At 49.7% G+C, this 15,690-nt stretch overlaps 3 protein-coding genes across 3 annotated transcripts; all 3 read left to right on the forward strand.

Moving 5' to 3' along the window:
* Window positions 1-30: 30 nt before the first annotated feature.
* N0V96_011494 (uncharacterized protein) lies at window positions 31-1,087 on the forward strand (the record flags this gene model as incomplete). Its single annotated transcript, XM_065759290.1, has 2 exons — window positions 31-36; window positions 251-1,087. 2 exons carry the CDS (start codon window positions 31-33, stop codon window positions 1,085-1,087), a joined length of 843 nt encoding a protein of 280 aa, XP_065612187.1.
* Window positions 1,088-6,938: 5,851 nt separating this feature from the next.
* On the forward strand, window positions 6,939-8,297 carry N0V96_011495 (uncharacterized protein; the record flags this gene model as incomplete). The annotated part of the gene is made up of 1 exon (XM_053192094.2): window positions 6,939-8,297. The coding sequence occupies one exon, from the start codon at window positions 6,939-6,941 to the stop codon at window positions 8,295-8,297; it is 1,359 nt and encodes a 452-aa protein (XP_053050258.2).
* Window positions 8,298-14,355: 6,058 nt separating this feature from the next.
* N0V96_011496 (uncharacterized protein) lies at window positions 14,356-15,075 on the forward strand (the record flags this gene model as incomplete). Its single annotated transcript, XM_065759291.1, has 1 exon — window positions 14,356-15,075. The coding sequence occupies one exon, from the start codon at window positions 14,356-14,358 to the stop codon at window positions 15,073-15,075; it is 720 nt and encodes a 239-aa protein (XP_065612188.1).
* Window positions 15,076-15,690: the final 615 nt, after the last annotated feature.

A 15,690-nucleotide genomic window follows, 5' to 3' on the forward strand; every position in this document is an offset into this window, starting at 1 on the left:
ACAAACACCATCAATAGCCTTTTCGGAGCAATGAGCGTGGGCGGTGCCATGTCAAGGACAGCTGTGAACTCAGAGTGCGGTGTTAAGAGCCCGCTCAGCGGCGCCTTTACCGCTGGATTTATTCTTCTTACGCTGTACAAGCTTTCAGGAGCTCTATTTTGGATTCCTAAAGCCACTCTTTCTGCAATCATCGTACGTTCGACTTCCTCCTGCCTTGTGACATCGGACCAAGCTAACAGACTTTCACTAGATCATGGCCGTCATACACATCATTGGCCCTGTTTCCGTATTCTACCGTTACTGGCGTATCTCGTTCATGGACTTTGTAGCTTCGATGCTCTCCTTCTGGGTCACGCTTTTTGTGTCTACAGAGATGGGCATTGCTTTTGCGGTATTGTTCAGCATAGGATACACCCTGGTCCGATCCGCATTCCCGAAGGTCAAGACTTTCTCAGCAACAAGTGGCCAGAACCGCACGATCCAGCGAGAGCAGGCAGCTGTACCTTCTGTTGCGGAAGATACATTCGTTCCCGAAGACGCCATGTTGGTCAGTTTCACAGACTCAATCTTCTTCCCCAACGCCGGCCGCATCAAGAAGTCAGTGCTTGAATCCGTCAAAGTACAGTTCGAACGACAAGAGGTTGGTGATCAGTCACAGAGCAAGTCAGTCGACAGATCTTGGAGTGTCGCATCGTCTAAGCGCATCGAAATGTTGCGGAAGCGAGACAACGTCATGCCCTCGAGCAAGCAGATGGCTGTCATGGTCTGGGACCTGACACATGTGCCCTTTATCGACGTGACCGGAGTACAGACGCTTTCTGAGCTGAAGGAGGAAACGAAACAACATGTAGGAAAACAGATGTCACTCAGGCTGGTAGGAATGAACAGCAAAGCCCGCCGCAGATTCTCTCGCGCTGGCTGGAAAATCGTTCAAGACCGCGAGGTCGACGACTCAACTCCAGAGCACGTCGACGTTGCATACGAGACCATAGAGGCGGCTTTATGGGATAGAGATTTTGCAGATAGGGACGAGAAGTCAGGACTCCAGGGAAGAGCATACTACAGCCCCCGGGAAGGGTCTCCATAGTGATGAGCCTGGAGTCAGGTGTGTAAGTTGATACTCGGACTCACAAGGAGAAGCGAGCCTTGTACCAGTGCTCATTTTCAGTGGCCGTGTCATATCTTTCTGGTTCTTTTATTTTCATTGACGAGACTATGGATTGCATGCTTGGGAACTTTGACCTTTAGGAAAAACAATAAGGAGCCCTGGTGGCACCTTGAATGCTTACAACAGAAAGCAGAGTAAAAAAATGATGATTAGATTTCTTCTAATTTTGTTTCCATGAAATCTGAAAAGATTCCAAGTCTCCATAGAGTAATTGGTTTAGCTATTAACTACTTTGAGGCCACTCATACACGTCTAACGTCACCTTGCATTACGTTAATGTCGTCAAATCCCACACGCTTCGCGAAAACCATTGAACTACTGTACCGCTTGAGTATGTTCTTCTTCATTTCGCCGCATCATTCGTTTCCCCAGCCGCTCTTGTAGATTTCTGACGGCAGTGGCCCTGGCTGTTCGGGGTGTCTCTGGAGTTGCGGGTCGGGGGCTTTCCTCCGCTTGCTTCTTAAGATTCCTCTTACCGAGCCTGTCTTGAAGAGTCTTCACCGCTGCGGCTCTGACTGTTCTCGGTGTGGCGGGAGACACCGGGGTGCTCGGAGACGCCGGCATTGGCTCCTCCACCTCAGGCTGCTCGGCATTTTCGGTCTCCTGCTGCTTGAGTGCACGGAGACGCCTAGCAACTTTCGACTGCATCCTAGCAGCTGCCGAGGTTCGAGGCCTGGAAAAGTTGTGCACATCGGATCTCACGGACCGGACTGTCAATGTCGGGCTCGCAGGTCGTGTAACTATGGTCGCCACGGACGGATGTTGGCTAGGCGGACGCGTGCTTCGTCTTGAGCTGTGTTGAGATATGACTCGACTCTCCGTCCTGTACGTAAGACGTCGCCCCTCATGGGAGCTGACACTTGATATCCTACGCCTCCGTCGCCCTTCGTTTGGCAATACATTGCTGTCGGGTCTAATGCTATTGGTAATGCCATCCGCTCTGGTTACAAGGCTTGCAATGTGTGGGAGTGTAGGAGGATGGTCTGAAATGACCTCGAGACCATAGCGAGACGATCTGAATGTCGTTGTGGTGCGTGAACTTGCCGGCCGGCTAGCTTGTCTCATCTGTAGATGATAGTTTGCCTCCCAATCCCCATCCCGGGTTGAAGGCCTGCGCCCCATAAGTCTGCTTTCTTCTTCCATGGTCATTAATGGAGTTAATGGCCTCCTGAATGGAATATCTATAAATTGACCGTTGATAGGAGGGGACTGCATGCCGATGGCAGTCCATCTCCTTGAATCATATCTCCATTGTTCTTCAAGTAGAGCCTGACTACGCGGAGAGTACTCAGCATGCCGAGGCATTGATGGCAAGATTACTTCGCCTGGACGTGCTGAGGCATTGGTGGATATATCAGAACCTCCTTGTCGCATACTGGCATGTTCACGCCATGTGACCCAATCATTGAGGGTCACTCCCCCGGTTGCTTTTGGTGTCGCGCCATCTCTCGTCGGTGGTTTCCATGCAAATGCACTGGAAAACGCTGGAGAGTCGGGCATCAAGGCGCCAGGGCGGTCCCCGAACACAGCATTCAAGGGTGTTGGCATGGACATACTCCTAGCGTGGCGTCTGGACATTACATTAGTCTTTAGTTGTATTGGAAACAGAAACAAGGTTACTCACAAAGCTCTACGCTGAGGCTCGTGAGGATTCTTTTTCGTTAGAGTCTTGCGCTTCCGCTTCTCGGGCTTGCCCGGCACATGGGGCTTTTCGGTGCGCTTCTCTTTTTTCTCTTGGAGGCTCGGCGTCATACAGACAACTCCAGTCTCAAGGTCATCGTCATCAGGACAGGCTAGTGGATCCTCGCCTCGAATGAACCAAGCCTGAGAAATGCCCAAAGTCGCGAACGGACGATCTGCCATCTCAATAACTGCAAGTACTGCTGCGAGAGAGAACCTTGTGAAGATATGAGCGCTGAGTACTCGGCCGTTTTGACTCCATGGACTCACAAGGAAGATATGCTGATTATGACATTCAGCCATGGGAGGTTCTCTTGAACTCCTTTGGAAAGATCCAGTCCAATGTTTACAGCCACAAATATCGACAAAGTGATTGCTGCCACCCAAACGGGAAGACCTAACCGAGCCAGCAAAAAGGCAAAACCGGCAACATATTTGCCGTATATAGTTGGAGATCCATAGTTCTTGATATACGCTGTTCGTCCACCGACTAGGTGTGTGAAGACGTAGACGAGACTCATGCATGAACCGACGAAGAAAACAGCTCGGCTGAGAGGATCGAGGACCTCTGTTGATTCGAGGTTCTGGAACAAGACCACGGCCGATAAAGCTATACCTGCCGCCGCCGAAATGAATAACAGTATTATCGAGAGAAGCGAAAGAACGGGATATAATCGATTAGCTTTCTGAGGGGTTGTTTTTGGTGGCAATGCAAGCGGCGGCACTGAAGTCGTCGCGTCCTCATAGTGTTGACTCATTAGTACTCGATTCCATCCACACGATGCAAAGGTGCTGTTAAAAGTCGCCCCGTATTTGTAGTGAGAAGATTCGGATTGATCGGCTGCCGCTGACGATCGACTTTGACCCAGCAGCGTCGGGGAGCGCGATCACGCAAGGCAGTGTTGCCTGAACCCCAAAGGTGACATTGGAACCTTGTTAAAAAAAAAAAAAAAAAAACCGTGATAATTCTCCGTGAGTGTGGCTTGGAGTGCAGCTGGAGAGCGGACGAGAGGGGTTTTGTTTGCACATGTTACACATATTAGCCTTGATTCGTCTGAGTTTCTGGAGTGAACATGACGTGTCGCCTCGTTCAGACTCGAGATCAATAACATAATCCGAAGTTGCTGAGGTTCCATCCCCCGGCAATCTAGCCGACGCATGGATGCCGACTGAGTCTCTTTGTGTGTGATCGGTTCTCATCTGATGTCCACACCGGCATGTGAAACAATGCGATGGCCGAAATGGCCCAAACTGACGTCCAGCAAATGGGCTGCGCATAGACTTCAGAACGTTTCGGGTAGCCGGATCGAACGCTGCAACGAATGATTTGATCAAGTACGTCTTTTCGTCTCCTTTAATTTTCTCATACAAGCCGGTCGCCTTGGTAGGACCGTCGGTGAGACGAACCCGAAGTACCCAACACTGGGCGCCTTTTGCCCTTATTTTGATTCAATGGTTGCGAGGGTTTCTTCGATCCCGTTAACAGGGGTCAGTTCGACGGGTTTCAAAATACTGGAAGACATGGAATTCCTTCGCGCTAGGCTTGCTTGGAGCCTCGCACAGAGCGTCTGTTTGCCCGTGAACAAAAAGCAACTCCTCCCCAAAAACATATAATGCCTAGCAAAGGCCCAGCAGGGAGCCGACTCGGCCAAGAGTCGCTTTCACCGGAATGGTCTCAGAACATGGAAGCTCAGCGAGTTTAGCTGCTGTGCCTCCCCACTTGCAGGCCTGCGTTGTGTTGTTACACTGACAGCGGCCCACGTGCCTTACACAATAGGTGTATCAAGCGCGTGTCAAACCCTGTCGTAGCATTTGGTCTCACTCTCGCTGTTGCCTCTGTGCGAACAACAGAATACCAAGAATAATTGAATCTATCGGCTTTTGTTACATTGACGATGGAATAAGAAGTTAGGCGAGTGGAATCAAATAGCCGTTCCCTCCCTTGTTTATTGGGCTTTCTGAAAAGCCCGCTCATTAAGGTACGTTGTCCGCACCCCGGACACGGCCTTTCCCTCTAGGTACAGTAGTTTCCAAGGCGATGTCACAGTGGGTCATCAACAACCCAATCTCCATTACATGTAGCCGGAAATGACGCTCTCAATAAAAGCCACCAACTTTCGTATCCCCAGCACACTCAAGACCGTCGTAGATAACTGAGACAGTACTCGCGTTCCCGACCGCCGCCAGCGGCATTTTGTTGATCACCACTGCAGATCTCCAAGTTTCATAGGCACACGAAGCATGCGGTGACCAGAAGCCGTTGGTTGTGGCAGCTTACCAGCTCGGATGTTTGTCTGCAGAGACTGGTGAAGCAGCTTTGGCTCACCGAGCTTAGCATCGCGCTCCTTGCGTTGTGCAACGAACTCCTTCTCGGTGATACCGTCCCGCAAGTGTTTGTTTAGCTTTCTGTGGTCGCTGACCGTCATCCATGGCACCGGGCCTTCTCGATCGTCTGGGGGGTAGTCATGGCCTGTCCAGACTTTGACATGGTCTGGAAGACTAAGAAGCCTGCGGCCCGAGTGATAAAGATTGCTGGCGCTTCCCCCAGGGAAGTCACACCGGGCAGTCCCAATGTCCACGTGGAAAAGGGAGTCACCGCAGAACACGTTGTCTTGTCAAGAACATCAGCAAAAGTAAATACGATAACGGGGCGTCCCTGGGGCCTAACCTCCGATCTTATAACCCAGATGGTCGGGCGTGTGCCCGGGCAGATGGATGGCAGTCGCGCTCAGGTTACCAATACTAAAAGTTTCATCGTCGTCAAAGAGTTTGTCGAAAACACCATGACGCTCTTGACTTGGCACGTCGTATCGTTGACCGAATAGATCTTGTACCTGTCCGATGCGCCGTCCAATGCCAATCTGTGGCTTGTTACCATGCTCCTCTGCGATGCGCTTCTGTAGGTACGAGGCTGCAGTGAGGTGATCTGCATGTGCATGAGTTTCTAGAACCCGCAAAACTCGGTAGCCCTTTTCTTTGACCAGCCGAAGTAATTCGTCAGCTGAAGACGTAGTGATAAGTTGAGTGGTGCGGTCATAATCCAAGACCGGATCAATAATGACAGCCGCTTTTGTCGCTGGGTCTGCAACGATGTACTGCCAGGTTCCTGTCCTTGACTCAAATACATCGTGGATGACAGGTTGTGTGGTATCGACGGGGGCTGTGCTATATGAGCGTCGTCTGGATAGACTTATCGCATTTGAGATATCCCGCCGCTTCGAGAAGGGCGTTGCAGAGCCGTCGCTTGGTGATATGCTATGCCGACGCGCAGTGAGGACATCTGGATGGACGGCCCTGGTTGCCCTAGTGTCATGCACAGCACGCACCTGAGTGCTGCAACTTCCTCGGAGGTGCGGTGATTTCGCAATCCCTGGCTTCGATGAAAGAAAGCACGACTGAACTTGTCTATTCACACATGCGCGCACAGTATTCATGTTGAAGGTCGAGTTGCGATAGTTAATGTAGGAGAGAGCGGGTGGGGTTTGGTGATGCAAGCTGATGGAGGCAATGATATAACTAAAAGTCGGAAGATGCACACAATGTAAATGGGCCGAGTGGTGGTGGGGGGTAAATCTGCCGAAACCTTTAATACTGGGAGCAGCCGAAAGAAAGTTTAAACATCGAACGAGATCCCCACTGCAACCCGGCGGCTCCCGTGCCGGTCGGGGAGTTGTAAATGAAATCGGCGACCATTCTCGCCGACTAGTCTCGCCGACAAGCCGGCCGGCCGGTGCGGCTCTTTGGATGAAGAAACACCAACTGGATGTCAAGCCCGGGAATGAGCAAGTTTTCTTTAGCAGACACTTGCGGCTGTCGGGGGATGCTCGGCGCGGCTTGCAATCCTGACAATTTGACTCGTCTGTTGCGATCCGACGGTGGAGTGGACCCCACACCTCTTTTAAAGCTTCGGCGTTTTCATTTTCCAGTCGGCGCACCCCGTTTCTTCTCAGGCGCCATACTTACTTGAGTTGGCTCATCTTTTTGCTTTATCATCACGATATCTCGTGGTCCAAACCTCCCCTAACGAAAAATTACCGCCATCACCTGTTCTGCAAACTTTTCACAGCACTCCTTCTTCATTTACTTCGAAATGCTTGCCAATCGCGCGACTTTGGCATCGCGCCATGCCGGCCGCGCCCGAATTGCTGCAAAGGCTTCTGAGATTCGGAATCTCGCAACAGTAGCCCCCGTCAGCTCAGCTGCTCGTAACCACAAAGTTGTTGTTGTCGGAGGAGGCAGCGCAGGTCTGACCATTAGCCACCAGCTGTTGCGGTCCGGTCGGTTTTCTCAGGATGACATTGCTGTTGTCGATCCGGCCAAATGGCACCACTATCAGCCAGGCTGGACCTTGGTTGGCGGTGGCCTCAAGTCAAAGCAAGAATTGCGAAGGCCGCTCGAGAGCCTGGTTGACTCCAAACTCAAGTTTTACCAGCAGGGAGTAAGCTCCTTCAACCCAGAAGAGAACAACATCAAGCTTGGAAATGGCGACAAACTTGGCTACGAGCAGCTCGTCGTCGCTCCCGGTATCAACATCGATTACGGCAGCGTTAAGGGCTTGCCCGAGGCTCTTGCAGACCCCGGTTCCCTTGTGTCTTCCATTTACGGCTATGATACTTGTGACAAGGTCTTCGGCACCTTCGGAAGACTTCAAAAGGGAAACGCAATTTTTACCCAACCCGCCGGCGTGATCAAGTGTGCTGGCGCTCCCCAGAAGATCATGTGGCTTGCTCTCGACCACTGGAAGCGTGCAGGCCTGTATAACCCCAACGACCCTGCAAGCTCGCCCATTAAGATCAGCTTTGCCACTGGCCTCCCCACTATGTTTGGTGTCCCCAAATACAGCGCAAAGCTCGAAGAATTGCGCAAGGAAAGGGGTGTCGAGGGACTCTTTCAGCACGATCTCCTTTCCGTGGATGGTAACACAGCCACCTTCGGCCGTCCTGATGGAAAAGAAAAGGTCACAAAGCAATTTGACCTCATGCATGTCGTCCCGAAGATGGGCCCTCATGCTTTCGTCAAGAGCAGCCCTCTCGCCGATGCTGCTGGCTATGTCAGTGTTGATCAAGCAACAACCCGACACACCAAATTCCCCAATGTCTGGTCGGCAGGTGACGCATCAAATCTACCCACTTCCAAGACTGCTGCAGCAATCACATCTCAGGCTCCCATTCTTGTCAGCAACCTGTTGCGGTCATTGGACGGCACCGAGCCTCAACCTTCGTACGATGGCTACACCTCTTGCCCGATTCCTACAGAGTATGGTAAACTCTTGCTTGCCGAGTTCAAGTATGGTGGAGTTCCCAAGGAGACTTTTGGCGACCTTATTGGATTCGACCAAGCAGTCCCTAGACGTGCGTTTTACCATTTGAAGAAGGACTTTTTCCCGTGGGTTTACTACACCTCCATGGTGAAGGGAACTTGGGGTGGCCCTAACGGCTGGCGAAACTGATTTCGCCTTCCGAGCATGTGTTTCCTGTACTAGCTATGTATTCCTAGGGGTAGAATGGCAAAAAAGTTCTTGAATACGCGCGGTTTCCGAACGATCTTAGGACCTCTATATCGGCTGCGTGGTTCAATTGCGAGATCTAATCCACTTGCTTACATTCCTGGATGACATGTACTATCCCATCGAGTTCGAGAGGCTGTCAATACTTTGTAGTACCTACGGTAGCACGTGGTTGGTTGGAGATGTAGAGAATCGTAAGTTGAACCAGCATTCGAGGATTTTGCCAGCGGAGGGTATCTAGAATCCGAGTTGACTACATGTATACTATATGCGCCGAGTTCCATTCTATGCGCTAGCCTGGCCTGTTATTTGCCATCTTGGCATCTCTGTACGGATAGTGATATCAATTTGATTAAGCCCGCGTAGCACTGGTGTGGTTACCCTCGTATTTCCATTCGTATTCAATTTTCGCATTCATCCTTTTCGTATTAAGTGGACTTCCAGACCTCGGCGGATATAAATCTGCTTGCAAAAACCAATGAGTACGGAAATTGCTTTAATAGACTGCCGAACATAATATTTTCAGAATGAAATCAACAGCTCTTGTTTATTCCTTTGCGGCGGTAGCCGAAGCCAACTATCTCAACCCCGTACTTCCTGGCTTTCACCCCGATCCAAGCTGTATTCATGTCGACGATGTGTTCTTCTGTGTAACCTTAACCTTTACATGGTTCCCTGGTGTACCAGTCTATACAAGCACAGATTTACGCCACTGGAAGCTTGATAGCCATGTCGTTAATCGACGTGAGCAGCTTCCACAGCTAGACAACGCGCCAACTAGCCAAGACGGCTTATTTGCATCAACGATTCGTCATCACAATAACACCTTCTACTTATGTAACAACTACCTTCGTGTCTATTACTTCCTATAAGGAATTCATTATGCAAAACCTCATTTTCTCAACCAACAGCCTCTTCAATGCATTATCGTGGAGAATTCATACTGAATTCAATTTCACCGGCTACGATCCTTCTCTCTTCTTTAACGACCACAACGACGCCGTCTATCTAACCGAGGCTGCTGTCTCACCTACTGGCACCGTCATTGCATTGACTACCATTGATATTGAAACAGGGGTCCTTGGGGATCTCTCGTACCCTTGGATTGGCACCGGGCTGGGGACCGCCGAAGGACCACACCTTTACAAAAAAGACGACTAGTACTATAACCTTTTTGCCGAAGGAGGTACTTAAAAATTGCACCGCGGCTCCATCTCCCGTTCCCGCGCTGTCTATGGTCCCTACGAGAGCAACCCGGCCAATCCCAATCGCCGCCGCCGAGCACTTGAACTCATCATACGTACAAACAGTTGACCATGCTGTGGGTGTCGTACTCGCAATGAGTTCAGGAGCTAGGTTCGAGACGTATTCCATGGGCCGAGAGACGGTCTTGTTTCCAGTTTCCTGGCCAGCAGGCGGGTCAGTTTGTAGCCACGTCTGCTCGAACCCGTTAGAGGATTGATGATGGCGTCACTTCCTGGCACCTACAACAACTCCAGTAGTTTGCATGGCATTGATGATGGCCTTGATGTGGTCGACTTTGCGCTAGACTCCGTCCTGCCCTCACATTGGGTACATATCCGATATTACCCAAACGAGTAAGTGTACTTGATTTCTCTCGAGGGACATGCAAATTCATTCCAACTCGGATTATTATCAAGAAACTTATCGTCGATGATTATGCCGCATAGCACTATTGCAAAGGGCATCACATTTGTCGGTCGCAGGCAAATAGAAACGCTCTTCTCATTCAGCGTCGATCTGGACTTTGACCCCCAGTGGCTCGGGGAAAGGGCTGGCAATTCTGTATATCTGGATGAGAAAAGACACATTGACTTTAGTGTGGCGTATGACAACCAGACAAGCAGCGGCAAACTGCTTCAATCCAGTCATTCAGTAGCAACGAGAATGCCACGGTACCGCAACCGGTCACTTCAGCTCTGTCACCAGAATACCGAAACCGCACACCAATCCACTTGGAGGTTGCGGCATCGAATACGGCGCATTTCACATCCCCGGCTGGTTTTCCAGATTTGTGTAACCAGGAAGCTATTGACATGATAACAATTGGGCATGTGGGAGCAAGTCCAGTGAACGGTAGATACCTGGGGGTTGTCGTTGGGGTGAATGGAACTACTAACGGTCAAACTATCGAACAATATCAGCAGCATACGTCAGTAGATGGAGGTACTCTGGCAGCGGACTGTACATAGACGATGATCTCGTGGTATAGGCCGTTCGCGTTTGTTCATGTCAACGAGCAGAGCGTGGAGCTTAGACGTGAAGCGCCAACACTTCATTTGGAAGACTAGATGGCCTTACTACTAGGCACGGTATACTTTGATTGAGGTTCGATTCTGGGGTTATGATATATTGGCACTCAACGTTGACACCAGGCACTCATATCTGTCAAACCCTGCTTCATTTTGCCTAACAAGCCGGGGTTTTTCTTCATATGGCAGCACTATATGGTGACAACAATGCCGCATTGGGACGACACAAACCCCACACCAATCTGCGACTTGTAATCCCGGCCAAGTTGTGACCAACAACGAAAACAAGCCCCGCTGATATCGACTGTGACAAACATGCGAACTTCGTTGGTGCATCAAGCGACCAAATTTCTATTCGCGCGGGGGAGAACCCCCGTGCCCACCCAACAGCCTATGGACATGGGTTTCTCTGAGTGTTTGGTGCAGAAAGGCGGCGCTGCATGCGCCAAAAACAGGTCCAACACCGACCGTATATTAGTCCACCCGCCACCACAACTTTGTCATTTTCCTCTGTCACTTCTCTTTCTCTTCTCCATGCTGCAAACTCTTTCTCTGCACTGAAATTCAGCACCGAAACCAATCATGGCCAATCCACCTCAGGATTTTGAGGTTCAGATCGCGGCCGACGAGGAGGTTCGTTGACACACCGCACCATCAGCGACACACTTTGTGTCTGATTGAATTTCTACAGCAAGATGATTCTCACTCGGAGATGGGAACCGTAAGTGTGATCATTTCTGCAAATCATTGATGCTGCAGATACTAAATTGGTAATAGAGCATTGCGTCCTCTAGTACGAGTCTGCGCAGCTCACTTCTAGACTATCGCCGTGAAAATGGTCGGACTTATCATCGATACAAGGATGGAAGTAGGTTTTGCGATTGACTCAATCAGTTGGGTTGCTAAAATTGTGCTTTAGAGTATCAATTCCCGAACGATGAACGCGAGCTTGACCGACTTGGTATTAATCTTCAACCGTGATCATGGGTTTAGCATACCGCTAATCAGTGCCCTAGATTTGGTTAACCACCTATGTCTTCTCACGCTGGATGGCGAGCTTGGCATCGCTCCACCCTGTAGAGAAGATGCCAAAGTTGGCCGCGTTCTTGATGTCGGTACAGGCACGGGCATCTGGGCGGTTCAGTTTGGCGATGACCACCCAGAGGCCGATATCTTGGGTATCGACCTTTCCGCCACTCAGCCTAGCAGGTATGTTTCAAATTAAAGTCGGTGTCCCCCTAGCTGGCATTAATGTCAATATCCCAGTGTGCCTCCTAATGTGAGGTTCGAGGTCGATGATATCGAAGACGAGTGGACATTTTCACAACCCTTCCAATACATCCATAGCCGTTTCATGACGTCTAGCATCAGAGACTGGAGACTCTTTTTACAAAGATGCTACGAGTAAGCCTTCATTACTTTGAAAATCACAGGACGAAACGACGAAGCCTGTAGTTGACCAGCGCGAACATAGTAATCTCGAGCCTGGTGGCTATGTTGAGCTTCAGGAGACCGCTATTTTTGCTCAATCTGATGATGGAACCTTGAAGCCCGAACATGCTTTGTCTGATTGGTCCAAATATCTTATGGAAGCTTCGATCAAGCTTGGAGCAGCGTGGGTCAATACGCCCGAGCTAAGAGAGATTATGGTCGAGGTAGGGTTTGAAGATGTCGCGCTGAGCACTTACAAGTGGCCGACGAACACCTGGCCGAAAGACGAACACTTCAAAGAGCTGGGCTCATGGAACAACGAAAATTTTATGACGGGGATGGAGGCAATTACGATGGCACCCCTCACACGTGCCTTGGACTGGAGCCCCGAAGAGGTCAGAGTCTTTCTCATCAAAGTCCGCAAGAACGGAAATGACCGAAACATCCACGCTTATTGGCCTCAGTAAGTTTCCCGCTGTAAATTCGTCTGGTCTATTCTTACTTTGATAGGCATGTTCTCGTTGGGCGAAGGCCCATCGAAGAAAAGGGAGGCGCTGCACCAGCTCCGACACCAGCTTTGGGTGCGTCTCCTGGTACAGTCTAGAGTGGCAAGAGGTTGGTTACGTCACAAAATGCTTTACCTTTCATACCTTCTCACAAACTCCTTGACAGCTCCTTTTATGGTAAATAGCATCGAATGTACCTAAATAAATAGAATGTTATGACTTCGACATTGAAAATTCCTAGCATCAACAGAAATTCCATTAGTGAATGGTGCCAAAAGCCTCTTTTAACACAAATGAATCGTATTTAGCGAGTATGACCCCTCGTAGAACGTCTGGTATACTCTAACGGTCTGCAAACCGGGATCAGGGGTAATGAGAGTGGCATAGATGGCTGGTCTGGGCAATCGTCTGCAAGCTCAAAGAGAAAGTGCTGACTTACTCTACCAGTACTGCATTACCCACATATACTAATATGTATAAGAACATGCCGCTAAGAACCCTAAGTCCTTCGAAGGATAAATGGTAGCTTTTGAACTATAGCAGTCGGCAGAAAAGGAGGATTCGGGAGGCGGTCTTAGCTCATACAAACGAACCTCCCACCTTCACCTAATCTCTGGATGAATTGTGGGCTTCACCCAGTTCCCCCTCCTGAATCTCAGTCTTTATCAATGAAATCAATTACTAAGCTCCGTAAAAAGTGTTGGGAGGATGACGCTAAAGCCCAAGACGAAGTATTTTGTAAAGAATTGGGATAGGGAGACGCTGTAGACAAAGAGGAGTTCGCTCCAGCGGTTTGTCGAAATCGGGGGACGCTCACGGCCGAGGCGCTCAACTATTGCTTTGAAATACTCATCAACTCCAGATATATATTGAATAGCGTCATAGAGATGCGGACGCGGGCGGTCGTTTGGTAAGGAACGAACAGTTTTTTGCCAGACTTCTGAGGCTGCGACCGCTCGACGATAACGTCAGTATAGCTAGCATCTTGCTGGGAGCGCTTTAAGGCGAGTCTAGAGATAAGGATGAGCGTCCCATCGCGTTTTGGGATATTGGCCACTAAATGTCGCAAATAAAATGCAACGGCTACAGAAGAGCGAAACAAGGAACCTCTCCTGATTCTGTACACCAAAGACTACACATTGTAAATCTTTTCAATGTAAAATAGTTTCTATGCTTATTTGTAATCATAACATTTGACCGGGTAAATCTCCAGGATCTGAAGTTGATTGATATCCATCATCTGAAGCTTGCCAGGCCAATGTCACAGTCTTCACAGTAGCTAACCTTCCAGGAAGGCAGCGGTGGAAGTAACGCTAATGCACGACTTGCGTCTTGGCTGCCTATATTGTACTAGCTCCGATTGATCTGCCAGCTGTCCGATTGGTCCAGAATTTATCGCTGCCATGTTAGATCAACATCCTCACATCGAAAATGGCGTCCTTGACCCCAAGTTGTCCAAAGATACCGTGGTTAGTCTTGTGATGCAAGAGTGAATTGTTATCATTCACTGTGATCACGATTTATCAGCAGAAATTCAGAATTATTCAGCAGTTTGAACTTGTATATATTTATCGAAATGGCGTTGAGGACGATGAGCTATGGCTCGTCATGACACTTATCTCATCCTCACTTTTTTTTTGTTTTTCCACTAAACAAATCTTAACTGTTCAACTCTTACAGATGTCACCCGTTATCCATTGCGTCCGTCATGGACAGGGACTTCACAATGTTGGCGGTGGATGCTACACTCTTCCTGATCCTCACCTGACTACCTTGGGCGAAGAGCAATGCATGGCTTTGCGAAAGACGACCTTTTTAGACCAGTCGAAGATATCTCTCATCCTTGCCTCTCCGCTTTGCCGCACACTTCAATCCGCCTATCTAGTGTTTCAGCCAGCGCTGAAGAACAGCCGGAAGTGTCACCCCGAGATCATTGCCATTCCTGACGCTCAAGAAACCTCGGACGACCCGTGCGACACTGGAAGCGATTCAAAAGTCCTCTGCAAGCTAGTAGCGGAAAGCCAGTGGCCTGTTAACCTCGATCTGGTTGAGGACAACTGGAACCTGAAGGATTTGGGGACTCGCTATAGCCCAGAAAGCCGCGCAATAGCAGCCCGCGCTCGCGAAGCCCGCATCTTCATTCGGCAGAAGATTCGAGCATTGATCGAGCGAGGCAATACGGATCCTCATGTTGTGCTCGTGAGCCACGGAGGCTTCCTACACTACTTTACGAATGATTGGGAGGATGCATGGCTCAATCCCGGGACGGGATGGCGCAACTGCGAGACCCGGTCCTACATCTTCAAGCAAGACGTGATGAAAGATATGGATGAGGAGGCGATGATCACGGAGACGATGGATAGTCGACTGAGGAGGGGGAAGTGCAATCCTGTGCCGGTCTGGGATGAGCAGGCGGTGCTATTCGAACAGGCCATGGAGAGTTGGGAGAAACAGGGGTTGCAAAGACCCGACAGAATTAGCCTGGATTCAGAAACGAGTGTCACTGCCTAATTAAGACAAAAAGCGCGACCATACAGAGTCAAATGACTCTTGGTGTTAAAGTATTGCAGAGCCTGGCTTCAGCAGCGCACAAACATGATCTTAGTCTCAAAGAACATGCAGTTCTACCACCCGTCTTGACGCTTATTCTGCCCCTGCTGAAGACCCCACAGTGGCTTGAGTCACTGTGTAGAGGTAGACGTGTCTCGTTCCTTAAAGGCAAGGAGCGGGCTGTAGGCTATATAGAATGATGACGGACTGCCTACGTACTATGAACTGTCTCCGTAATGCGCAGTAGGCTCCTCTATTCAAACCCTTCCTCCTAGGCACCGGACTTTATAATCACTAAAGAAGGTCCTGTCCTCTCAGTAGGCTGACACGCGCGTCCGTCCCTTGACTCGTTCAGAACGCTCGTACTTAGGATCTATTCACCTACTCAAGTATTTGCTATCGGAACGCGTCGAGATACGGACGTCCGTATATAATTATTAGCCTAACCTATCCTTCGCCCCACTTATTACCCCCTACCTAACTTAGAAATCTTAATATGTTCCCTAGGGCCCTTAGTTAGCTAATAATATTAATTACGCCCTACTTATTACTTTAATATCTCTATTTTTTAATAAA

The sequence above is a fragment of the Colletotrichum fioriniae genome, assembly GCF_027942845.1.
Source record: "Colletotrichum fioriniae strain IMI 355084 chromosome Unknown scaffold_17, whole genome shotgun sequence".
NCBI lineage: Eukaryota > Fungi > Ascomycota > Sordariomycetes > Glomerellales > Glomerellaceae > Colletotrichum > Colletotrichum fioriniae.